Raw genomic sequence first — 18,328 nt, forward strand, 5'->3', positions numbered from 1 at the left:
CTGAAGCAGCAGTAGCAACCTCTGAGTGAGAAAAGGGAACGTGATCCTATACTCCGATTTTCCCTTACCCCAATTGCTTGTCACATTGTACCCCTTTGCCATATCTTGAGTACACGATTCTTCCTCTCTTTGATGCAGACTAAGAGCTCTTGCATCCTCATTCAATCTCCTTGCTTCCAGCCTCTCCCCTCCAGTCCATCCTATACTTTTGCTGCCGACAGAATTTAACATGGTCCCCAATCTGATGATGACTCCCCTGCCACCCAGCTCCAGTGGATTTCTTTTGCCATTGGGAGAAAATAGAATTTTGGGGCTTAACTTTTGAATGCCCCATCTCTACAGACTGCCTCCCTTTAAAACCCTCAGTGCTGCATGTGGGAAAGTTTGTGTTGGTTGCCCTCCCTTACCTCCAACTCCCTCATCCATTTCTTCCATTCTGGTGTGGTGGTGCCATCTTCTCCACGGAATCTTGGCTGATCCTAACTACTGATTCCTTGTTCCTGTATAACTGTTATATTTTAGTAATTCATATTTATTTGTTTTGCTCATCTTAAAATTATCCTGTCTATATATATAGATATACATATATCTATCTATCTATATAAATATAATCTTTGTTGTCTTCTTCCTTAGAACATAAGCTGCTTAGAAGTAGGCATTGTTTCATATTTTGTACTTAGATCCCCAGCACCCACCATGATGCCTAACGCATAGTTGGCAGTTAATAAGAACTTGCTGATTGGCGGAGATGGGGTCAATTTGGCAGAATTTTTTTCTTTTCAAACTTTATAATAAAGAGAATGGTGCCCAGGAGATATAAAATATAGTGGAGAATACAGACAATGGAAAAGCAAAATGTACTGATGAAATTTATTTTTTTAAAAAGTTTACAAACATCAAAATACAACTTGGACTAGATGGTGATTGAGTCGTGTGTGTGTGTGTGTGTGTGTGTGTGTCTGTGTCTGTGTCTGTGTCTGTGTCTGTGTCTGTGTCTGTCTGTCTAGCCAGGGAGAAGCCACAGGGACTTCCCACTTCTCTGAATGGCACAGATGGAAAGCTAAGGATGATAGGAAAGGTTGCCCCCAGCAACCTTCCACCCTGACCAGAGATGGGTCAGAACTGTGTATGCTTGTCTGGAGGTATCTAGAGGGATTAAGAAAAGGGGCTGCCAGCAAGAGACAGCAGCAGCAGCAACAGATCTGGACCATACAGCAGCTAGACCAGAAGTCCATCACAGGGCTTCAGGGTCAAAGTTCTTTTGTTTTCAGATCGCATTAAGGGTCAACTGGCCCTGCAAAGCCAGTATTCTGAACCTCAGAAGTTCAGGGGTGGAGGGCTAAACTCTTTTTCTTAACTATGCTCATTTGTTCAAAAGGTGTCTCTTCCCTTTTGCTTCAAATTGAGGTTAATTTAGTTGGAAAGAGGAATAAGTTAGCAAGAATGACATCCACAAAAGGCTGTTGAAATGTTTTTAAAATGCATGGACATGGGTGGCTAGGTGACATAGTGGATAAAGCACCGGCCTTGGAGTCAGGAGTACCTGGGTTCAAATCCGGTCTCAGACACTTAATAATGACCTAGCTGTGTGGCCTTGGGCAAGCCACTTAACCCCGTTTGCCTTGCAAAAACCTAAAAAAAAAAATGCACAGACATAAATAGAAGGGAACATAGACACCGAGGACAGTTTTGAAATTAAGTGTGGTCTGGCTTACACATTTCTTAGCAAAATAAACAGCATGAATGAGAGATTTAGGGTGTCCTAAATAATCCTTTTTTTGTGTGTTCAGCTGTGAATATGGAAATTGTTCATTGTGGGATATTTCTGTTTAAAAGTAAAACAATTTAAATCAAGAAGAATATATGATAGTTCTTTGTTTGCATGGCTTTTTCTCCTACATTGTAAATTCCTTTAGATATTGTTTATATGCCTCACACCTAGCATGGTATATTGCTAGTACAATAACGGTCTTTTTTTGGATATTTTATATTTCCAGTGACACGTTATGAAAGTTTTTCAACATCCATCCACATGCATAGGCATATTTATAAGTTATATAATTTCTTTCCTCCCTTCCTTCCCAACCCACTACTACATTGTACATATACATTTGTGTTTAACATATTTATAGATTAGTCATTTTCTGTATGAGGAATTAGGACTAGGGGAAAAGAAAGTCAGATAAGAAGGAAAGATACAAGAGAAATTTTTAAAAAGTGAATAAGGTTTATTCTGATTCTGTAGGTCATTCTTTGTTTTGTTTTATTTTTTGTTCTCTGGAGGTGGATAGCATTGTCCAGAGCAGGTGTTCCAGGGTTGTTCTAGCTCTCTGAACTGCTGAGGGTTGCTTTGTCCCTCAAGGTCTAATGGAATGGAAAACGGACCTGATGAATTTACATCTGATGTTCCTTTGATGGGTTTTATAAATGTGTAAATTTTGTTCAGTACCATTTTAGCTAACTTAAAAGTTTGACAACTCATTGTGGATTATATTCACAATTCTCTTGGTGGTGCAGTGGATAGAATTTGAGCCTGGAGTCAGGGAGACCTGAGGTCAAATCCAGCCCCTAGTTGGGGGCCTGCCTCAGTTTCCTCAACAGTAAAATGGGGGTTATTAGAGTCCCTCCCTTGGGGGCTGTTTGTGGTGCTGTGAAACCAGTGCCTGGCGGGGAGGAGGCCCTATCTTTACTCAGCAGGTTCTGTTGTTGCGATGATGCTCCCTCACGGCCAGAGGCTTGGGGCCAGGTGTAGCTCATTCTGTTGGGGGCAGTGATCTAAGCAGCTGTGGCCCTAGGGTAGCTTCTCTCTGATTTGAAGACCCGTGCCAAGCCTGCCTTGTACCTCAGTGGCCCAGTGACCTGGGCAAGTCCTGCCATCTAGAAGATGGCAGGAACTATAGTATCTCCTTCTTGGTGTCTCTGGAAAGCCCATCTCATGATGACCTACATGGTGGTGACTGGAGGCACTGGACCGCTGCCTGGCGATCATTGATCACTCGACTCCTTGGGTCGGCTAGCATCGATCAGGGCCTACCGTGTGCCCGTCGTTAGTTAGGTGACTTCAGCCTCAGCTCCTGGAGGCAGCACCATGCAGTGTGGGGGGCCCAGCCGGGAAGAGACCCCTGTGCAAGAGGGCTGGGCCTCAAACCGGAGCCTCCGGGAGGGAGGCTCGGGAGCAGCACTGCAGAGGGCCTTCCAGACAGCCTGCTGTCATCTCCACTGCGGTTTGGGGAAGTTGTAGCTTTTTTTATTCCCATTTTACAGATAAGGATTTTGTGGGCGTTTGTTTTGCGTCTTCGAAGAAGACCGTGATAGCAGGGAGGTGATGCGATGGTCAGCGGGGCCAGAGCCGTCTGGGTGCATGGCCGGATAGGCATCGGGGCCAGCGGAGATGGCCCCGGAGGGAGGCCCCGGGCTGAGTGACTTGCCTAGGGTCACACTGCCGGAATGCGGGGCATGGGCCGAGCTGCAGCTCGGCGCCCCCTGCCTCGGGCCTGGCCCCATCCCTGTGCCACCGCGATGTGGGCCTCGGGGAGACCGAGGTTCAGTGGCTGGCCCGGGGGGAGGGGGCCCCGCGGCCCCCCGCGGCCCGGCCCGAGGGGCGGGGGGCGGCGGCCCGGCCTCGGGGCCGCCCGGGCCCCGCCCCTCGCCTTGATTGACGGGCCGGCGGTCACATGACAGGCCTCTATTTGAAGGTCACCAGCAGCCCCGCTTCCTCGGGAGACGGAGGGGGAGCGAGCGGAGGAGCGGGCGCGGAGCGGAGCGGAGAGGCCGGGGAGCCGGGAGCGGCGAGGCGGGCCGGGCGGCGGGCGAGGCGGGCGGCGGCAGCGGCGGGGCGGCAGCGGGGCGCAGCGGCGGCGAGGAGGGAGCCCACGCCAAGATGGCCGACGGAGCCGCCGCCGCCTTGTGAGCCGCCGCGCCGGGGAGCCGGCCCCAAGGACAAAAGGAGCCGCCGCCGCCGGGCCCCGCGCCGCCGGGCCCCGCCGCTGGATGCTGCGCGCCGCCCGGGCCTGGAGCGCCGCCAGCACTGCTGCACTTTACCAGGTGGGCGCGCGGGGGCCGCCGGCGGGGCCGCGGGGGGAGGGGGCCCGAACTGGCGGCGGCCTCGGGGCCGGGGCGCCCGCGGGGCGCGTGTGCGCGTGCGTGTGTCCTCCCCCCCCCCCCCCGGCCCGGGGCTCCCCGGCCCGAGGCCCCTTCCGGCCCCGTGGGCGCCCAAAGCGGCCCCTCTGGGGAGAGCGTGACGTCATGCGGCCGCCTGGGGCCCCCGAGGCCGGCGGGGTGCGCGGGGACCCCCGGGTAACAAAGCGGGCCGCGGAGAGGGGCGCGGGGGGCGCGGCGGCCTTGCCCCTTGTGTGGCAGGCGCAGAGAGAGGGAGGACTCGGGCAGCGATGCTGTCACCAGGCGACCATGTTCCTTGCCATTGGAGTGCCAAGGGTGGCGAGTCTTAGGCCTTCCGAGGCTCGCCGCAACCATCTTGCTTCGTTCCCTCGGTTGTGGTCTTTGTAGAGGAAAAGAAAGGCTAAATGAAAACGAGGGCCCAAAGAAGGCAGAGGTGCCGTTTTTAATGAAAGTGCTCATTTGGGGCTCTCCTCTTGCTGAATCCCAATGCTCTCCATGGGGGCCGGACGTGAGTTTCCAAGGGAAAAGGTATAATTCAGCCAGCTGGAGGTGAGGGAAACTCAGTTTGTTGTTTTGAATTAAGAACCAAGAAGCCAAAGTATGTTTGCTCCTTGGGCAGAACGTTGGGCATTAGCATCCTGGCCGACAAATTTAAGACAACATACTCAGAATAACAATGCATTATTCCGTCCAGTCATTCATCAAAAATTTCCCTTTTCAGTAGACGGGAATATTAGAAAAATGGGATTCGTTACCATTGGAATCCTAACAAAATGTATTTGAAATCTTACAGTTGTGAATAATTTCAGGTTAGGAGCTGCCATTTTGAATCTTTTTCTGTACAATAAATCCTGATGGCAGATTGTTACGGGTGTGATTCTGAGGCATATAAAAATGGGTGATAGATATCATGTGCACAGGCATTATTTGAATGTACCATTCTCCTAAAATCTTTTAATGTTAATAATTGGGGGGGGTCACATTCTGAAGAGTTGCTTAAAAAGTCCAGTTGATGAGATTTGGGATATTCACAGAGATATTCATCGTGTTTTAAAAACTACTGAAGATGCTCATTTCTCGTTTTTCTTTTAATATCCTGCCAACCCAAACTCCTTATACTTAACCCTATGATGAAGCCATCTACCAGTATTCATGGTCGTTTCTTAGAAAAAACATGATGGTGTCAAATAGTAAACTTAAATTTTTCAAAAAAAAATCCTCATAAGTGATGTAAATAAGTGTTCCTCCACTAGCAAATTAAGTCTCCAGTGTTGTAGAAGAAATCCTTTCAATCTCAGTTGGAATTCATGATCATTTGAACCCGCTTCTTTCCTCTAGGCTGGCTTTCAATAAAGCTTTGTATTGGTTCTTGATTACCATATGGTAGCATAATATTACTACTCTAAAAATAACTTTAGAAATATTGAAGAAAATACTTGTGTCTAAGAGGACTTCTGTGCAAAGACAGGCAGATAAGGAAGTTCCAGGAAGGCCTTGGGGCCTGGAATTTAATTCTTGGATAGGTCTGTGCTCTCATGGATTCAAAAGTGCAGACCATCTCATGCTTTTTCATCCTGGAGGGGAGACATGGCAGAAAAAAATGAACTGGATTCTCTGCCTTATATGCCAGATTGTGTGGATTACTTCCTCTGGATTTTTGTTGTAAGATGAAGAACTCAACTGAAAGGGCCTTTGAGGTCCCTTTTCACTATCTCACAAGCACTCTGGCTTTATCTGTACAGGGGTCCTCCTCCCCCCCAGTCCATTCTGCCTTTATAGGTGGTTACTTGCTGCTACGTGGACACCACATTCATGGCCATAAGTCAAGAGAACATAGGTATAGAATCAACACTAAGACAGGGTGGATGGTGGTGGTGGTGTTGGGAGGCGTGGGCAGGGCTGCAGCACTTGGGAGAATCAGGTATAGCCTTTCCTAGAAGGTGTCCCTGGAGCTGAGGAAGCAGACAGGAGAACATTCCAGGAATGGGAGACAGCTTCTACAAAAGCATTCTCCAGAATGAGACATTGTGGCCAGAACTCAGAGTAATGGAAGAAAGGGAGTTTCTGTGTATTCAGTTCAGAAGCATGGGCAATACCACCCAGGTGCTTGTATTTTATCCCAGAAGACTTGGCAGAGCCAGTAGGGAGGGAGCTATGGGACAGGCCCCTCATAGTGGTGCTTTAGGAATATCACAGTGGTAGCCATGGGAAAGAATGATTGGAGAGGCTGGAGCCTGTGTGTAAAATACTGCTGAAGCAGTCCAGAAGAAAGGTGAGGAGAGCCTATACCAGGGGGATTGTAGAAAAACGGGGGGGGGGGGGGGGGAGCAGGAAAAGACTTGGCTCTAGGGAGCATGATGAAGGGAAGAAAAAAAAGGGTAACTAGGAGACTTCAAAGAACTAAATTGGAACAGAAACAGAAAAATGAAAAGGAGGAAAAGTCATGAGTTCTGTTTGTGGTACATTGACTTTAAGGCACTTAGGGCACATCCAGAAATGCCTTTGCTCTCCTCATTTCTTCCTTTTGTCTTCCTCAGTTTCTCCATCTCGCCTCCTCATCCCTCGTCTCCTACCTTCTTTCCTCCTCCATCTCCTCATTTTCCTTAAGACATAGCTCAAGCACCACCTTCTCTGAGAAAACTTCCCTAATGAATTCCCCACCTGCTAGTGCTCTTCCTCCCCGACTAATCCAGTGCAGTGTTAGTGGGTGGAGAGGTGCTCACAGCTGGGGATTGCAAGAGGCCTCATGGGAAAAGGTGGTGCTTTGGAGCGAAGCTTCGTCAAAGGCCCAGGCTGAGCAGGTGGAGGACAAACTATCTGGTCTGGGGAAAGGGAGCAATAACCAGAAAGTTGGTCCTGGAAGGACCCGGGATTGTCCCAAAGTGGGAATCCATCCTTGCTGAGGAATGGTGAGATTAGATGCCACCTTAGAAGCATCTGATGGTTGAATCAATAAACTGACGCTTTCACAAACAAATTAAAGCAAAGGTTCTTAGTCTGGGATGCCCAGACCCCAAAGAAGGCTATGATTAGGGATATGTGAACTTGGGCAGGAGAAATATAACAAAAAGGTAAAGATTGTAAAGGGCTATAAATGGCATTTATTTAACGTATATGTCAAAATATTTTAATTGGTTTCCTTTTATAATCCTATGTGTTTTATTTTATACATTTAAAAACATGAGAAGGGACCCATATGCTTTACCAAATTTTCTGAGGGGACCATGATTTAAACAAAATAGGAAAAGCAAAGAGGGCACAAGACAGAGACCTCAGAATTCACAAGTTGCTATGATAGCTAAGGTGTGATCAGTGCCTTCTGAGCTGGGGCTGGTTCTCAAAAAACAGGCTCCTTAGAGTTGGTGGTAGGGCCAAACGCTTTCCAGCTGACCGATCTGGCATCCTGGATCTGACACATAACTCTTCCTGGGTCTACCTAGGTCTGCACCATTTCTAGAGTCCTCAACCAGAGACTAGTTCAGGAGCCCATCACTCAAATATTTAATAATCACTCTTAACTGCTCTTCTCTCCCCTGAACCCCTCTCCCCAGTCCATCCTCCACTCACCTGCCGAGGTGATCTCCCTGAAATGTGGATCGGCCCAGGTCCCTCCCTTACTGGTTCCCTGTTTGGCTCTAGGACCCTTCGCGGTCTGCCTTCAGCCTAGCTTCTTCCCCCTTTTCGTGCATCTTGTCATCCAGCTGCAGTGCACTCCTGTTCTTCACATCCATTTCTTGTCTTTGTGCAGATTGTCCTCCAGGCCTCAAAGCTTCTCCCTCCTCAGCTTCTCCTCTGGCAGTTAAATGCAGGAGCACAGGCAGAGTTTCCCTGTCTTACCAGCCTCTTGTGCCTTCTGCCTCTTAAGAGATTGACCCAGGGTTTATTTTATCCATCTGGTTCTTTTCCTTTCAGATGGGAGGGAGATTGGTCCTTTTTGTAGACAGTGGCGCTTGACCTGGGCCTTCCAAGAAGTTCAGCTTCTGAGAGATAGTGGAGGAGGCTCATGTGGGACTTGGTTGTCTTCTCCTTGGGGCTGCAGGCCAGCCATCAACTTGCCTTCCCGGGGTGGGGGGTCCCTGAGGCTCTTGTGGGTCTGGTCACTCATTTTAAGATAAGTTTTGTATATTCCTTCTTGTTGACATGATTGGATCTGAAGATGCCACCCTTGATTCATGATTTGGGGAGGCTCATTTTTTTGTTTTCTGGTATTCATGATGCATTTGGAACCACTCCTGCTTAGCAGATGAGGGGCTGCTCTTGCTCACAGGGTGAGCTACACAGGGTGTTACTACCTGTTACCAGACTGGAGCTCAGCAAACATTGATTGGTCGTCTTTGGAGCCTTGAACTGTGCAGTGGTACTTTCACTCTGGTCTCACTGACCAGTATAGGGTAGTTCTCCATGCTGGATGTCTCAGCTTCCTCCTTGTGAGTTCTAGGGGTGGGAAAGAAGGGGTATCCTTTCTGATTTCACTTAGCACAATGTTCTGAACACAGTAAACATTTATTAAACATATACTGAATAAATAACTAAATGGGTATTTGAGAAGAAGGATTTATCTGTTTTGTAGCAGCTATTAATAATAATAAAAAATGTCATAGAAGATGAAGTGATTGGAGCTCAAATAGCAAATATTTAATAGTATAAGGTGGGGGAACCTCCTGAAACTCACCTCTAAGCTATAAGATCTTGGGATCCTCCTTCTGGAAAAGGACGTTTATGATTCCACAAAGATTCTCTACCTTTACCATGCTTTCAGGTCCTGTTTATGCAACTGATCTCAATAAGCATCAGCAGTATGAAGAAGGGCAGCCATGCTGCAGAGCCTTTGTCCAGTTCTTATAAAGCCTGTCTGACTTCTTTCAGGCCCTGGGACCATTCTCTGTGCTCTGTGGGAATCCTGCTCTCAGTATGTGGCGTAAAAAAAGTCTGAGAAGCAAAATTTTAATTGAGAAAAAGGGACTATACAGAGACCTTTTTTTTAATGGATTTTTAAGTTTTGGGTTTTTTTTTTTTTGCAAGGCCATGGGGTTAAATGGCTTGCCCAAGGCCACACGGCTAGGTAATTATTAAGTGTCTGAGGCCGGATTTGAACTCAGGTCCTCCTGACTCCAGGGCCGGTGCTCCATCCACTGCACTACCTGGCCGCCCCAGATTTTTTTTTAAATAAATTTTCCGGGGCAGCTAGGTGGCGTAGTGGATAAATCACTGGCCTTGGAGTCAGGAGTACCTGGGTTCAAATCTGGTCTCAGACACTTAATAATTACCTAGCCGTGTGGCCTTGGGCAAGCCACTTAACCCCATTTGCCTTGCAAAAATCTAAAAAATAAAATAAATTTTCCTTTAATTCATTCTTTCATTATCTTTTATTTTGTTTTTTTGGTAAAGCAGTGGGGTTAAGTGACTTTCTCATGGTCACACAGCTAGGTAATTATTAAGAGTCTAAGGTCGGATTTGAACTCAGATCCTCCTGACTCCAGGGTTGGTGCTCTATCTACTGCACCACCTAACTGCCCCTTTCTTATGGATTTTGATGATGTTCTGAGTCTTTATTAGGATGTGTTCAGTTTCATTAACAATCTGTTTAAAGCTATTTTCACCTCTGGGGAAGTATCATGGCTATATTTTGGGAGATCCTGTAACTTTCTAACTAATAGAAAATGGTATTTTTTTCATTTTATAGAATTAAAATAATTTTGGTGGCATAGAAATTGCTTTCATTTCAGGAAATGAATATATTTTGGAATTTTGGAAAAATATATTTGAATGTATTTCAAAGAAATTCTTTTTGATAATGGACAGTAGACTAAGTGATTAGGTATGGCCATTCAACAAGTATTTATGAATCTGTGTGTGTGTGTGTGTGTGTGTGTGTGTGTGTGTTTGTGTGTGTAGGAGGACTTGTAGAGGTTGGCAGGATACCAGGGACTTGACCCTTAGTCTCAGGGACTCTTCTTCTAAGTGCAGCTTAGAAGATAGAAGCAGAGCAGCCGAGATACAGGGCTCTTAGCTGTGACCAGTACAGAAGAGTGCTACAGACTAGCTTCTGCCTTGGCATGGTCAAGAAACACTTAGCATCTGTTTTTCAAGGAGTTTGATAGGAAGAGATTGGAAGGAAAGATGTTTCCAAGGAAGGGGACGTCATGACAGAGACCTGGGGGTGGTGATAGACCTGGTCAAGGAGAGCAGCTGGTTTTCTTTGTCCTCCCCATCTCCCAATCTTTCTCCTTCTCTGCCCCCTTGCAGTCACTACCCAACCTGCCTTAGGTCTCCCTTCAAGTCTCTTCCCCAGGCCAAGCCTCCTCCCCAGTACTCCCCCCTCAAACACAGGTGGTCCTGTTGCCCATAGTATCCACCACAAACTCATGTTATTTGAAAGCCTGGCTTGCACCCTTTTACTCCAATCTACCCAGTCAGACTTGGGCCACCTCATTTCTGATCACAACAGTGCCCATCCTAGCCTGCTCACTCTATCCTCACCTATAGTGCAGCTATGTGGATCCTTGGGGCCTTTACCCTGAGCATCCCTCAGGCCAGGAAGATGCTGCTCCCTCCTTCCTGCTTCCTTCAGAGCTCAGCTCATCACCCACCTCTTAGGGGAAGACTTGAATGATCTCCTGAAATGCTTTTGTATTGACTTCTCTCTGCAGGTGTGGTGTTTCCCCTCATCCAAGGCCTCTTTGTCACCCGGTGCCTGGCAGAGAGGAGGTGCTTCATTAAATGAATGTGGGTTGATTAGATGATGAAGAGCAAGAAATATAGGGTGATTAGAAAATTCGTGTGCAGGATGGGTTTTGTCCAGGCTTGAGAACTGAGGACTTGAAAGACTGGACGGTAGGGAAGAGAAGTTTCCAAGGGAGAAATGGGTATAACGTGATCATGTATAGTAGGGGAAGAAAAAGCAGGCAGTGATGATTTCCAAAAGGAAGTCAAGAAGAGGAACCCAGTTTAAGGGAGGAGAGGAGGCGCGCAATTTTAAACTGGATTAGGTCCAGGTTCTGTGCAAGGATCCATCAGGGCAGATAGCTGAAAGCAAGGACTGTTCTAGAGCTCAGGCCAGGGATGGGGGAGACAGAGTGGAAGCCTGGGGAGTGTATGTGGTGGTGGTGGGGGATAATAAAGAAAATGTTCCTTTTAACCTTTGAGAGTCTGTAAGTTCATCCCTATTGATAGTCCCTTTACTGATGAACCTCAAAAAGGTAGGGTATATGGTGTGCCCTTGCTACTCTACCTCCTTTATAGTCTTTGCTGGCATCCGGCCCCAGCTCAAGCCATACTACCGACCTTTTCAGATTATTAGGACCAGAGGAGGAACGTAACTTTTTTTCTTTTCTTTTCTTTTTCTTCTTCTTCTTCTTTTTTTTTTTTTTTTTTAAGGTTTTTGCAAGGCAAACGGGGCTAAATGGCTTGCCCAAGGCCACACAGCTAGGTACTGATTAAGTGTCTGAGACCGAATTTGAGCCCAGGTACTCCTGACTCCAAGGCCGGTGCTTTATCCACTACGCCACCTAGCCGCCCCCAGGAGCATAACTTTTAAAGACCCCCAGTTTAGTTCCATGGCATGGCGAAGCAACAGGGTAGGCTTGAAGGACCGGGAGAGCATCTGGTAAGAAGAAATGGATGTTCAAATTGAGGTTCAGAAAGCCAGTGGCATAAAGAGAGAATGTGGAGGATGCATTTCTTTAGCAGGTCGCTTGGGGACAAAGCCACCTTGAGACCTTAGTTGAAAGTTGAGCTTGTGTGAGGGAATAGTGAGACACAGTCATTCCAAATCAGGTAACAAGTTTCTGTCTTTTGGTAGAGAGGGTTTTCGGGCACTCAGAATGTGGAAACATTCCAGTAACACTCCCAGGGTCACCATGGGAGTGAGGGTCAGCAGGAGTCCTTGGCCTCAGGCCAGTCCCTACCCCTCTGCGCCTTAATTAAGGAGCAGCAAGACCCTGCATCAGCTTCCCAGGGAGACCTGTTTCTCACTCCCTCTGACCATGACTAGCTCGGTCCTGCTTGGTGTCATTTGTGCCACTTTGGGTTTCATTTCTAGTCCAAATGCTTCCACTGATTGTATTGAGTTTATTTGGATGAGAATCTTAAGAGTCCCATTGGTTAATGGTTTCAGCTCCTCATTTCCTATCTAGAGTATTCCATTCCACTGCAAACACCAGTAATTAGAAGAGGAATTGGCAGTGTTCATGTTCAGGGGAGTGAGGAATCTAGAATCTGAGGCATGCAAGAAGAATAGGAAAGAACTGCAGAGTTTGAGAGAAGACTCAGGGAAGGCCAAGATTAGAGCTTCAAGTAAAAATGCCTCCTGAATGACGGATTCAAGATCATGGAGCATCATTTGAATCAATTTGTGAAAAAAGTCAACACTGAACCAGTTCCCATTCCACTAAGTGCAAGGTTCTGTTGGGGGCTTTGCACAGACCTCTTGACACTTGGCTCATGAGGAGGAATGAAGCCATCTAAAGAGGGAATGGGCTGCCCCTAGTCTCCTTCTCTTGGATGAGTGACCACCACCTTTGATTCTGGGACAGAAGTGGACCCATGCTCATGTCGTGGGGGCAGTATTCATAGAGGGGGAAGATAAAGATGAGTGGGACCAAAATTGTGAACTTTGTCGGAAGCCAAGGAGATGAGAACACAAAGGAGATGCTCAGGTCCATCCTCAGGAAAGCATATGAATAAGGAGATAAGAGCCGAATTCAGAGATCAAACATTTGATGGATCTTTTCCTCCTCACTAAGTGTGGTTATTGTACACAGAAAAATGCTTAGTGGCCCCTTTCCCCAATAATGGGATGGTTTATTGGGCAGACAATATATGAGCAGCTTCTTAGGATGTGGCTTCCATGGTCCTCTGGAGGACAAGAGTTTCCCTCCTCTGCCTTATCCGGTTCACCAGGCACCAGCTGACTTTTGAACTCTTTCCTTTTCCTTGGCTTTTTGGGATGCCTTTCTCCCTCCTCTTGCTCCCTCACCTCCTGGCATACTCTGTCCCCCACCCCTCTGTGAATCTTCTTCCACCCTCCCATGGAGATTGTGTGTTACGAAGGCTGATTGTTGTATGTGACATGGGGACCCATCCTCATTAATTTAGTACCTCACTAGCATATTAAGTCAATTTTCTAGGGTAATAAAGGGGAAAGGGAGAACAGGTCTTGAGCTGTTCATGGACCCTCCCAGGTGCCTGGTGCTGTCAGTGTTGGCGTATGATAATGATAGACTACATTTAAGGATCTTTTTATGGTTGATTACAACGCTGTTTACCCCCATTATCTCATTCCATCTGCTGTGTATGTGAGCAGGACTTATCAGTGTAGGTCACTTGCAGCTGAAGGCAACTCGAACATAGTCCTAGGAGTTGTGTGGGACTTAGGGTGTTGGCATAACCTTAAACTTTCTTGAGGTGAAGCTTGTTCCCTTTTGTCCAAAAACAACCCCTCCAAAAGCTGTGAATGATTGCTTTCAGTCTTTGGAGGTTTGGGGAAGCTGAGCAACTGTGGGCATTATCAACAGGGCAAAGGAGTTCAAATAGGGGTTCCTAAATTAGATCAGTGAACTCTAAAAATATTTTGGTAACTATATTTTAGTATACTGGATATCCTTAGTGGTCCTATGTATTTTATATTATGTATATTGCAGTATTCTGAGATGGCTTTATAGGATTCCCTAAACTACTAGGGTGGGGATGCTATGCCAAGGTTAGGAACCCTTCCCAAAAAAGAAGACTGGAAAGTGGCTGCACAAAGCAAGATGTCCTTTGTGGCTGCCCCCTTCTGGGCACCGAGGCTCTTCCTATCCAGGTCCTTGCTTTCATCTCAAGGCTTTTGGGCTGCTGTTGGCTTCACTCTGATCCAGCAACAAGCTGTCTCAGGCCAAAGTGCCCTCTTGGTTTTTTTTTTTTTGTTTGTTTTTTGTTTTTAATGTAGCTGTGCTCTATCGATAAAATATTAGCAACCCCGTAAGGCTGGGGACCCAGAGGTCTTTGAATAGAACCTACAAAGGTTCACCAGACATTTTGTGTTCTGTATGACCCTTCTTGTGTTTGGTGACAGTTATAATCTGCTCAGATAAATGACTTATTTTATAGTATCTCTATAATAGTCTGTATACAAAATTTATATATAAAACATTATACATAAAACATTATATATAAAACATGAATCTCATTTTAATCTCATTTATGTTTAAATAATTAAGATGGGGGCGGCTAGGTGGTGCAGTGGATAGAGCACCAGCCCTGTAGTCAGGAGGACCAGGGTTCAAAACTGGCCTCAGACAATTAATAATTACCTAGCTGTGTGACCTTGGGCAAATCACTTAATCACATTATCTTTCAAAAAAATAGATAAATAAGAGTTGGTCAGTTTTTTTTTTAGGTTTGGCATAATATCTTGTACATACTAGGCATTTAATAAATGCGTAAACTGGATTTGGTTTACTTTATTGGTTTTCTAGTGTATGAACAATGAGTTCCCCCCCCATCTAAACCCCATTATGGAATGTGCACATTTATCCTCATGAAGCCCACCCTCCACTAGCATTTATATGAAATGAATGACAGTGTTCTGAATCTCACACCACAGCTCCCTTTTTATCCTCCTACACCCAGTCTTCATTTCTGTCTTCTGCTCATGACTCTATTTGTGTTTCAAGAATTCTAAGGGGGAGGGGGACATGGTACAAATAGGGGTTTGAGGTTGGGGAGCCCCAGGACAGGAGAGAATGAGGATGGAATGACTCCTCCCTTGTTCAGGTGTCCCTGTGGCAGAGGATGGTGGTATCTGAGGGGGAAAGGCTCACTGTCCATTGAAGAAGGACCTCACTCCTGGTGACCCGGCTGCAGGGGGCTTCAGGTTGGCCTGGGAGTGTCCACCATTGTCCCACCACCTTGGACAAGAGCAAAACTGGGGTGTGCTTGGTCATACAGTATTGTTATGTAGATAAAGAGAGGTCATGGGATGTGCAGTGTTTTGTGGACCTCCCTAAATGGCAATTTATTTATTATGGAAGTACCACTCCAAATTTGTTGTCCCGTAATGCCCAAAGTATTTCCAAACAAGACCCTGAAGGATTTGTACTATCCACAAGGCTCAAGCAGATGCCCAAGAACATCAGTTTAGTAGATACTGCCTGTGAATAAGTGAAAATGTTAATGATAGATCCCTGTTGAGAGGAGAGGTGCTGTATAGTAGGTGCTTCAGCTAGGAAGTCTAGGAACCATGGATCAATCAACAAACCTTTATTGGGCACCTCCTGCAGACCAGATACTACTGGGTTTACAGAGATCAAAGTTAAGTGGTCCCTTTTTTGAGAGAGCTTGTGTCCAGTCAGAAAAGACATGTTTGTGGCCATATGAAAAACGACTGCGATACAATTTTGGAGGGGTCAGGAAGGACTTCATGAAGAAAGGACCCTTGAGTTAAACCTTAAAGGAAACATAAGGAGAAGTCTATTCTAGTCATGGCAGTCAGCCAGGACAAGGAGTGGAGACAGGATTCCCCCATATGGCAAACAAATGAACCAGTTTGTCTAGACAATGTTTTGTGTAATAGAGCTGAGAAGGTAGATGGGACCAGGTTGTAAAGAAATTTTAGGATCAGAGAAGTTGGTATTTGATCCTATAGGTAATAGGAAATTATTGAATTGGGGGGTGACTTCATCAGACCTGAGCTTTAAGAATAACATTTTGGTAAAATGACATGTTGTAGGACCAAAAAAAACCCCTAAAAAACCCAGGTAACATTAAAGCTCTGTTGTTGCTTTTTAATTTGTTTTTAATGATCGTTTTTTTTAAAATTGAGCTCCAGATCTTTCCCTCCTGCCATTCTCCCATCCATTGATTCCCCAGCAGTATGTTAATTATACTTAAGAAGTTATGTAAAATATTTCAGTATTAACCATTTTGCCCCCCCCAGAAAAAAAAAAGGAAAGAAAGAAGGAAAAAGCAAGAAACAGAATGTGAAAAAAATATGCTTCAATATGTTTTCATTTTTCTCTCCGGAGGTAGTAGAGCATTTTTCTCCATGAGACCTTTGGCATTTTCTTGGATCATTGTATTAATCAGAGTAGCTAGGTCTTTTTTTCACAGTGGAGCATCACTACAATGTTGCTGTTCTTGTATACAATGTTTTCCAGATTCTGCCCATTTCACGTCTTTGCATCAGTTCACAAAAATCTTTCCATCAGTTCACAAAAGTCTTTCCAGGTTTTTCTGAAACCGTCCTGCCCATCATTTCTTAGAGCATAAGAGCCTTCGATCACAATTACATACCACAGCTTGTTCAGCCATTCCCAGTTGATGGGCATCTCCTCAATGTCCAATTCTTTGATCTCTTTGGGGTACTAGGGGTACAAACCTAGAAGTAGTCTTGCTTGGGTTGAAGGGTAAACATAGTTTCATATCTATAGTTCCAAGTTGTTCTCTGGAAGGGTTGGACCAGTTCACAACTCCACCATCAATGCATTAATATCCCTAATGCTACCTAATTTGATATGTGGTTGTGCTTCAGAGTTGTCTTTATTGACATTTCTCTGATTATTAATGATTTAGAGCATCTTTTCCTGTCACTATTGAAAGCTTTGATTTCTTCTTCTGAAAACTGCCAGGTTTATCAATTTGGGAATGACTCTTTTTATAAATTTGGCTCTATTCCATATTTAGGAAGTGAAGCCTTTATTGGAGAAACTGGCTGTGAAAATTTTTTCCCAATTCCCTGTTTTCCTTCTAATTTTGACCACTTTGAGTATGTGTAAAACCTTTTTAATTTTACATAATCAGAATTATCCATTTTATTTCCCGTGATCCTCTCATCTCTCATAAACTCTTCCATTATTGTGGATCTGACAGATAAAATTTTCCATATCCCTTAAATTGTTTATAACACCCTTTCTGTCTAAATTATGTCCCCATTTTGATTTTATTTTGGTAGAGTGTGAGATGTTGATCCATCTCTGGTTTCTGCCAAACTGCTTTTCAGTTTTCCCAAGAATTTTTGTTAAATGGTGAGTTTTTTTCCCCCAAATTGGGAAATCTTTGGGTTTATCAAACAATAGACTACTTTAGTCAACTTATTGTGCACTTAGTAATCCTCCCCTGTATGTATATCTTAGTCAGTACCCTATTGTTTTGTAGAGCACCACTTTGTAGTACAATTTGAAATCTGGTTCTAAGTTTATTTCCTTCACATTCTCCCCCCCCCCCCCATTGATTTCCTTGATATTTTTGTCTTTTTGTCCTTCCAGATAGTTTTGTTGTTATTTTCTACCTCCATAAAATAATTCTTTTGTTGTTTGGTATGATACTGAATAAATAAATTGATTTAAATACAATTGGCATTGTTTTATATTGGTTCCGCCTATCAATGGAGCAGTGAATATCTGTCCAGTTGTTTAGATTTGTCTTTATTTGAAAAGTCTTTCATAATTGTGTTTATATAATTCCTGGATTTGTCTTAGCAAGTAGACTCCCAAGTATTTTATATTATCTACAGTTATTTTAAATGGCATTTTTTCCAGTTGAGTTTTGTTAGAAATGCTGATGATTTGTGTGGGTTTATTTTATATTCTGTAGCTTTTTACTAAAGTTTTAATTATTTCAACTAGTTTTTAGATGATTCTTTAAGGTTCTCTAAGTATACTATCATACCTTCCACAAAAAAATGATAGTTTGTTTCCATACTGCCTATTCTAATTCCTTCAGTTTCTTTTCCTTGTCTTACTATATTTAGCATTTCTAATACAATATTGAACAATTGTGGTGATAATGGACATTCTTGCTTCAATCCTAACCTTACTGAGAGGACATCTAGCTTTTCTTGATTACATACAATGCTTGTTGATGGTTTTAGATATGATACTGCTTTTCAATTTAAGAAAGGCTCGATTTATTCCCATGCTTTCTGGTGTTTTTGGCAGGAATGGGTGTTGTATTTTGTAAAAAAAAAACTTCTGCATCTATTAAAATAATCATATCATTTTTGTTGTTTTTTGTCATTAATATGGGCGATTTTGCTAATAGTTTTTCAAAAATTGAACCAGTCCTGCATTCCAGGTATAAAACCTGGTCATGATGTATCATCTTTGTGATATATTGCTGTTCTTGCTAGTATTTCATTTAAATTGTTTGCTATCAATATTCATTAGGGAAACTGGCCTATAGTTTTTTGTCTATTGCTTTTGTTTTTTTGGGGGGGTTTAGATATTAACCA

General features: G+C 44.6%; 1 protein-coding gene across 5 annotated transcripts in view; it reads left to right on the forward strand.

The window, feature by feature from the left end:
- Positions 1-18,328, forward strand: part of TNRC6B (trinucleotide repeat containing adaptor 6B) — a 218,834-nt gene that overhangs the window by 70,733 nt on the left and 129,773 nt on the right. Inside the window, exon 1 of one of the 5 annotated variants that reach the window (XM_074226993.1) lies at positions 3,945-4,044. The exons of 3 other annotated variants lie outside the window; for them this stretch is intronic. Coding sequence is in view for 1 of the 2 variants with exons in the window: in XM_074226985.1 (XP_074083086.1) it covers positions 4,565-4,668 (104 nt within the window). In the remaining variant the exon portion in view is untranslated. Of the gene's footprint in view, positions 1-3,944; positions 4,045-4,336; positions 4,669-18,328 lie in introns of those variants that run through there. One more of the 5 variants, XM_074226985.1, reaches the window with a different exon arrangement.

Source organism: Macrotis lagotis, chromosome 2, assembly GCF_037893015.1.
Source record: "Macrotis lagotis isolate mMagLag1 chromosome 2, bilby.v1.9.chrom.fasta, whole genome shotgun sequence".
Taxonomy (NCBI): Eukaryota; Metazoa; Chordata; class Mammalia; order Peramelemorphia; family Peramelidae; genus Macrotis; species Macrotis lagotis.